Here is an 8365-nt window from a genome sequence, read left to right as displayed (position 1 = left end):
CTCCAGTGTCAATCCTGAGGGGTTTTCGAAACACTATCTCAAATACAAATTCAATGCCATACACATTTGCTTCCAATATGGTTGCATTTTGAGCACGTCAAGAAAATTAAAAGGTGCATCTGACTAAGGTATGAAAATGTTCCCCAAGTTGGAAAGTGTATTATTGAAGCATTTTCAAAACCCCAGAGGAGAAAGAATGCACTTTTCCTTACTAGAGCCGAGCACGCACTGTCAGCTCCACGTGCCTGACATTTTGCCTGGATAGACTGCTCTGTGTCACAGGGCTTGTTGTAGCACAGCAGATGGCTAGGCTCCTTGGAGTGTTTCCCCCCATTTGGTGTTTCCATGAAGAAACAGTTTGCCGGTAGCCAGCCACAGCTACTTGTGCGCCAGAGGTGATGCGAGACCCTGATTAGTGCAGGCCTTCGCTGACAGACACTGGGGGTCTGGCTGGGTTCAGCTCTTCCTGCTGAGCCAGGGAAGGGTTCCTGGGGTTCATAAATGGGGGAGCAACTGGTCTCATAGCAGTGGCGCCGAGTTAGCAGCAACTCCAGTAATACCTGCGGAGGCCCAACAGATGTCCGCAGCATCTGTGGTGTCTTACCTTGCTTCTAAGTAACAGCTGTGTTATCTTCCATGATCTCCTTACATAGTTCCTGTTCTTTTCCACTTTAACTGCAGTTAGAATGTCAGAAAATTAGGAAGTGTTTGACAAAGTTGACTTTTGCTATATCCAGAAAACCCTCATGGCTTTTTCGTAGGGAGAAAAAATGTCTGAATGACAATGATACCCTAGGCCCTGGCCTGATGATTTGAAATTCTATAAGGTCCGTAAAAGGGCACCGTGTCCTTTTCCAGCTAACTTTTTTTTTTTTTTTTGCGGAACCGGGGATTGAACTCAGGCCCTTGCACTTGCCAGAGAAACACTTATTCTACTGAGCTATCTCTCAGCCTTCCAGCTAGCTAACTCTTAAAAAAAAAAATCTGTACATGTTTTCATACTGGGCCCAGATTGACTACTTCTGGCGGTTCTCTTAGACTTATTTTATTGATGTCTACTACTAAGTAGCTTTCTTGAAATGATACAGAGTGTTATTTTTTTGTTGCCTTTTGATGCTTGGAATCAGATCATAAGGGGATTTTTTTGTTTCACTTTATGATTTGAATATCACTCCTACCCGTTGGTTCTTATCTTGCTGAGATTCTTTCAACCCAATGAAGAAGGAACTTTCTGCTTCTGTTAAAATAATTGATTATTTAGCACTGACTTTATGCAGAATATTACTCTGAGTACTTAGTATGCATTTTCTTACTTAAGGAAGCAGAAACAAAGAAGGCAAGTCATCTACCTAACACAGAGCATAGAAGCAGCTCAAGTTCCCATCTGGAAAGGCTGGTTGTGGAGCCTGGGCCTCTCTCTGGAGCTTACTTAGGATCTGCTCAGTTTTGTTGCCAGTTACCGTGGTATAGGAGTGATCGATCCTAGAAATGTGTAACAGAATGAATCTGGGCTAGAAGGTAGCTTGGCAGTCCAAGTACCTGCCTGGCAAGCGCAAGGGCCCGAATTGGATCTCCAGGACCACATGCCATGCTGGTCCTGGAGCATGCTGTGCAGGCCCTGAAACTGGGCATGGTGGTGCACACCTGTAATCTAGCGCTGGGGAGGCTGAAACAGGAGGATCACTGTGAGTCCAAGCTGCCTGGTGAGACCCTATACCAAATAAAAAATTTCTAAAAAAGAAAATGAATCAATGTGATAATCTAATAATTATTAAAATATGTTGGGCCAAATAGAAATAAAGTAATAATAGTCTAAAAACGCTGAAGGAAAACCTACCTGTAAATAGGACACTATTGGTGTTATGATTTGTATCTAGGTGTCCCCCAAAAAAGCCTCATGTAGTCAATGGGGCAGCTTCTGGAGTTCGTGATTAATTCATCATCCCACGCTGGGATTATGGGTCTGAGTGCAGCACCCACCCTGGGACAGATAATCTGCATTACAACGTAAGGAAGGGAGAGAGGCCACAGCTGCTGCCCCTCCCTTTGCTCTCTGCCATCTCGGCCACATGCCACTCTGCCTTGGAGCCAGCTGAATATGGACTGAAATGTCCACTCACTGTGAGCTAAATAAACCCTTTTCTTCCTTAATTCTGGGTGTTGGGTATTTTGTCCCAGCAACAAGAAAAGAGTAACAGACAATTGAAATAACTGGCAAAATTTTAATATAGACTGCAAATTAGATAACAGTATTATGCCAGTGCTAAATTCCCTCTTGTTATGCCATAGGTTATGTAAGAAAGCAATATTGTTCTTACATATTGGAAGTAATTTTGAAGTAAAAGGAGCTACATTTTTTTATCTTATTTTCAGTGGCTCTGAGCATATGTATAAAAATAGAACAATAAAGCAAGCAGACAAAATTGGTAACGCTTGGCAAAGGATGTTCAGGAGTTTCTTGTTCTATTCTTATAACTTCTATATCAAAAGAAAAAACACCCGACATTGAAGGTAGAAAACAGGAAATGAAGGTATGATATTCTAAGAATTTTCTTTTTCAGTCGGGCAAAAGATTGTTTCCTGTGCTCTTTTTCTTCTCTTAAGGCTCAGGGGAAAGAGCTTGAAACCAAAAAAAAAAAAAAAAAAAGAAAGAAAGAAAGAAAAATCTTTATCAAGAAGCTGGGGGTGTGGCTGAGCCATGAAGCACACTCAGTGTGTACCCAGACTTGGGTTCAGTCCCCAAACAAACCTCAGAAAATCTCATCCAAAGTAGGCTGACTTTCTCAGATTTCAAAATCTGACGCCCTGCAGAAAAAGTGGGCATTCTTTTCCCTGCCTCTTTTTTAATGGGTTGGGAGGGGTCAGATAATGAGATCTGTGCCACTAAGAGAAAAGCTAGAGCGCCCACAGTTGATGATACCAAAAGGCAAAGTGGTGAGTTCTGGCATCTCCCTGCCTGAAAATTCTGCAGCCCCACCTGGGGCCACCTGGGTGGCCCACCCCTGCCTTCTTGACTTTGGCTCCTGCCACCCACCCCTCCCACCAGCTCCCTGTGGCCGCACCAGGGCTGGCTGTGGCCTTCAGGCATGCTCACCTGTCTTTCTGACGTGGCTCATGCCCTGGCGACTTTCCCTGGAATGCAATCTATTCCTTTCCTGCCAAAGCTCAGCTCACCCTTGAAAGCCCCATCTTGCCCTCCTGCAGGAAGCTGTCAAATCCTGGGCAGAATTGAATTTCCTTTTGCCATGCTGACCTGTCAGTGGGGACATCACGGTGCTGTCTGCTTTTTGTCAGGAGACCTTGATTAAGCAACTGTGCGCTGGAAACCATGCCAGGGATTCAAAGAAAAGAGGATTCAGAGGAACTCACAGCTTGGTAGCTAGGAGCAGTTTATAAACAAATAACCATAATGCAAATGAGAGCCCCGAACTCTACCCAACCCCTTAGTGTTAAAGCAGAGTTTGCAGGGAGAGCCACAGCACAATCCAGGCATTCCCTGTGACCTCCTCCCTTCCAGGGCCCCCTTCACACTGGAGGTTTCAGGCGCCATGATCTAGTAGAAGGAATAAGGTAAAAAACAATTGTAAGACCCGGATAAACCTAGGTTCACGAAGATGCTAAAATAACGTGTCTAGAAACCAGGAGAAGGGAGCTGTGTATACACTTGACAGTGCCCTGTAGAGCAGTGGTTTTAAGTGTGCGTAGGCAGGAAAAGCCAGTGGGCGCCTCTGAGTCTCTTGGGGACTTGGTGTTTTTTCTAAACTACCCATCCTTTCCATTGCCTGTGACTTGGAGACCCCACTCTTCCTTCCGTGCCATCCTTTCTGTCTTAAGAACCCTGTGAAGAGGGAGATTGTTGATGCAGCTGAGTATAGACCACAGAGAAGCGAGAAGCCAATTGACCTTCTTTTGCTTTTTCTTCTTCTTTTTTTTTTTTTTTTTTTTTCAGTACCAGGGATTGAACTCAGGACCTTGTGCTTGCCAGGCAAGCGCTTATTCTATTAAGCTGTCTCCCTGGCCCCAGGAAGCCAGTTGAGGGCCCACAGGTGGTTCAGGCTCAGTGTGTGACTCAAGCTTAAGGCTTCAGAGTCAATCAAACCACTCAGGAAGAGTAAGAGAAAAAGAGGGTGGGGCTGTAAACCCAGAAGGACAGACTTGGGAAGCAGGACCCAGAAAGAGGAGCCAGCTGGAAAGACAGTGGGTGAGGAGGATGACCCAAGAGGCAGGGCACAGAGAAGTCTGGGAACAAACCGGGTGGGTGGCGAGGCCTGAAACGAGGTTCCTGCTATTAGGAGAGCATTGCTGAGCAGGATGAGGATGGGGGAGCCAAAGCCGTAGGGCAGACAGACATCCAGGAGTGAATTCAGGAGTGTCTGGTGTGGAGGAAGCGAGCGCAATAGATACATGTGACTCTTTGCAGGAAGTTAGCAGAAAGGTGGAGCAGCATCCCCTGGTGGGGACCGTGAACGCGGACACTCATTTGCCACAGCAAAGGAGCACTGCAGGATGAGAAGTGGGGAATGTAACAGACCGTAAAAAGGACAAGAGTTCCACACGGTAGGAACACGGTGTGGCTAGCATCGCTGGAGAAATTCTTGGTGAGAGGGCACTCCGCGAGGGTACGAACCTTGTCTTTTTTTTTTTTTTTTTTTTTTTTGAATGTATATAGAACAGGGTCTCCTGGGTCTCACTACACAGATTGAACTCGTAGTGATCCTCCTGATTTTCAGCCTCCCAAGCGCCGGAATTACAGGCATGTGCCACAATTTCTGGTTTCATTTGCAGTCTCAGCGCACCCCAGGGGCAAGGCCAGCACAGCACGCTGGGGATTAAACCCCGGTCCCTGTGCCTGCCTAAACAGGCGCTTTAGTCCACTGAGCTATCTGGCTGGCCCTAGGAACCATGTCTTATTCATGGATACCCCCCAGTGCAAAGCAGTAGGCTCTCAGAGAACATAAACAAGTACGTTTTAGAATCAGGCTTAATGGATGCAGTAGAATACTGACAAAACCTTATCTTGCCATTCTGTAATATGCTTTATAGAAGTGGTATAGTTGTGGCCTTGTATTCTCTGAAATAAAATAGAAAGTCACAAATCAGAACGTATCTAAGGAGCCACGATCGTGCTCACTTCAGGTTTCCATGCCTGATAGGTTTTTCTTAATACCCGTGTTGACATCTCAGAATGTGTCCTGTCTGTGGGACTCTGCTCAGTGGGTGTGGCATGCAGTTCCATGCAGGAGCCAGGCAGGCACAATCCGTCCCGGAAGACAGATTCTGTCCTGGTGCTGAACTGTCCACTACAGGTCCCTCTGGCTTTAAATTAGTGATGTTGAAAAATTTTGGAAAAAGACCCCTTGTGGGTTGTGTTCTCTGTTTAATTTTGCCAACTGTAAATATTTTTAATACAAACGCACACAAACTGACTTTAGAGAGAATGTTTGCTTCTGAGTAATGTAATTCTTCGGAGGCGATATTCAAAGGGGGAAAAAAAAAAACTTGGATGAGAAAGACACAGCCAGCGCACTGCAGACCGTATTTCAGGGTGCAGATGGTGAGTGGATCCGTGTGGGCTTGATTCTGCTTTGCCACTTCCAGTGTTTTAGACCTAAAACCCAAAACAAATATGTGAAAGCAGCTCTGGTTCACATTTTCCTTCCTAGTGCTTGTAAACTAGTGTACATATTGATACAATCTTGTTTTATCCCTTCTTTCCCAGTTTCACTAGGAAACTTTTTTTAATGTATTTAGTACAGGGTCTACAGGGTCTCTCTACGCAAATAGGACTCATACTGATCCTCCCGTTTTCAGCCTTCCAAGGGCTGGGATCACAGGCACACACCACCACACCCAGTCTCAATTGCTGTCTCAGTGCACCCTGGGATTGGGGCTGGCACAGCACACGGGGGATCAAACCCCAGCCCCTGCATTTACCTAAGCATTCACTTTAATCTGCTGAGCTATCTGGCCAGCCCTTTTCTTCATAATATATCATTGCCTTGCAAAATATGCTAAGCAAATCTAATTCCCCTGCATGGAATTCATTTATGAGGACTGAGATGACTTGATTTAAATTCTGATTGATCTTCCCTGGCTAAAATTACTTCACTTGATGAATTGCTGTCTGGAGAAACTGATTGATTGAACCATTATGTGGTCTTCAAAGTTTTATCTCTGTGTTGTTTTTGTTTTACCAGCAGGTGCCTGGTAGACATCCTAGAATTTTCAAAACGGCCAAGACTGTCTTTTAGGGGACCATGCTAAGGGACAATATGAAATCTTGGAATGACAGCCAGTCAGATCTCTGTAGCAGTGACCAAGAAGAGGAAGAAGAGATGGTTTTTGGTGAAAATGAAGACGATCTGGAAGAGATGATGGATTTGAGCGATCTGCCTACCTCCCTCTTTGCCTGCAGCGTCCACGAAGCAGTGTTTGAAGTCCAGGAACAGAAGGTAGGCCCTCAACCTGCTGGTGCTAGGCTGTGGGATCCACACTGGGGGAACGGAGCTTCGGGGGTCCATGACAGACGAAGTAGAGGAAGCACTCATCAACCAGTAGACATTTTTTATTGCATTTTAAAAGTACATGTGCAGCAGATGGGAAACATTTCAAATATTTTGAAAAATGTTTTGAAAAGCACTGCCTTTTAGTGAATTCTGAATGAAGTCTCATTCAATGCATTCATTCATTCATTCATTCGTTCGTTCATTTCTGGAGACCATAACTGAGGAAAAACTCGTGACCTGTCACCTGGCTTCATGTTCACTGGGAGTCACAAAGAAGGAGCCAGCACTATTCTGGGGCTGATTCTGTAGAGCCTGTTGATGGTTCCATCGTGACAGCACTGTTAGCTAGCAGTTCTTGTATTTTTACACGTTGACTGGGGAAAAGAATAGAGTGAATTGTTTTTAAAGGTTGCCCTCCTTTAGTTCATTTATTATTTAGTGCGGTGCCGTGGTTCACAAACTTAATCCTTTCCACAATCCTAGTCGAGAACTGAATTGGCTAAGAATGGAATCAAATTTCCCCACAAGGTCAACATTGAACTTAACTGTTGAATTCTATTGGATTTTCATCTGATTGGACTGGTAGCCAGAATTATGAACTGATGTATTCCCCTGTATCTGGAAAGAGAGGGGTGTGTCTGTCTGTCTGTCTGTCTGTCTGTCTGTCTGTCTGTCTGTGTCTGTTGTTGACCCTCATAACTTCACAAAAAACGTATAGGTTCTAGTCCCACAGAAGAAAAATATTTTTTGTCACATACACATATTTTATGCTCTGAAACTTTCTCTGAAAATATATCACTGGCCCTTTAACTTGGTATTTACGTACTCGGAGCCCTTCCTTCCTGCGACTTCCCTGGAGCGGAGCTGGGTAGTTTGATCCGTGCATACTCGAGTGCCCACAGTGTGGCAGGCCCTGTGCCAGCTGCTTCAGGGAGCAGAGCGCGAGCGGTACAGCCTCTGCGGTGCGCGAGTTGCCTTTGGAAGCACGTGCAGGTACATCGCGGCATCCAGGGAGACGGCTCGAGGCCAGCTGGGATGGAGAGCTCCCCAGAGGACATGGCGTTGCATGGTGTTGGAGCAGGGTTTCTGCAGGAAAACAAAAAGGAACTGGGGCGAGAGGAGACAGAATTTGTGAAAGAGCTCAGCCGGGAATGTGGGCCGTGTCCGGGAAGAGCGCCCCGTTCTGTATGTGGTGGGGCGCAGCGGAAGGGCGCTGCAGTCAAGAGCGCCACTCTGGGATGAGGCGAGGGTGGGTGAAGGTAGCGCTGCTACAGCAAGGGGTGGCTGCCGGACATGTGCGTGGTAGCATCAGGTGACCGCTAGGGGGCAGAGGAGAGACCGGGGCAGGAGGCTCTGGAGTTCTGGAAGGAAGCCCGGCTGGGAGCAGGGCACCCTGCGGGGGAGGAGAGGGGCACGGTGCCCTCCGCTGGTCTTTTCCTGTTGTTTTCTTTTCCTTTCCTAAGTTCAGTCGCAATTTAGAAATTTGTAAATCTTCCTTCCTAGTTTTCACACATTTTCAGGAGCTTTACAATTTTTAACCCCAGCCCAAGAATTTTTTTACCTGGCCAACGGGATGAGTTCTTGGTGATGGACTGATCTTTCTTTTCTTTTCTTTCTTTTTCTTTTCTTCCTTACTTTCTCTCCCTCCTCCCTCCTTTCCTCTCTCTTTTTGGCAAAGGGATAAGTTTTTGTTGATTTTTTTTTTTTTTTGGTGGAACCGGGGATTGTACTTAGGCCCTTGCACTTGCTAGGGAAGCACTTATTCCACTAAGCCATCTCCCCGGCCCTTTTCTTCTTCTTCTTCTTCTTCTTCTTCTTCTTCTTCTTCTTCTTCTTCTTCTTCTTCTTCTTCTTCTTCT

The 8365-nt window shown here is 45.8% G+C and overlaps 1 protein-coding gene across 1 annotated transcript in view; it reads left to right on the top strand.

Moving 5' to 3' along the window:
* Positions 1–5471: 5471 nt before the first annotated feature.
* Positions 5472–8365, top strand: part of Rcan3 (RCAN family member 3) — a 29579-nt gene continuing 26685 nt past the window's right edge. Inside the window, exons 1-2 of the mRNA XM_004637727.2 lie at positions 5472–5554; positions 6198–6452. Of these exons, the coding sequence (XP_004637784.1) occupies positions 6258–6452 (195 nt within the window). The 5' untranslated portion in view covers positions 5472–5554; positions 6198–6257. The remainder of the gene's footprint in view (positions 5555–6197; positions 6453–8365) is intronic.

This window comes from Octodon degus, unplaced genomic scaffold (genome assembly GCF_000260255.1).
Source record: "Octodon degus isolate 3935 unplaced genomic scaffold, OctDeg1.0 scaffold00092, whole genome shotgun sequence".
Lineage (NCBI taxonomy): Eukaryota > Metazoa > Chordata > Mammalia > Rodentia > Octodontidae > Octodon > Octodon degus.
Note: the sequence above shows the minus strand (reverse complement) of the source record. Positions and strands in the feature narration are given on the sequence as shown.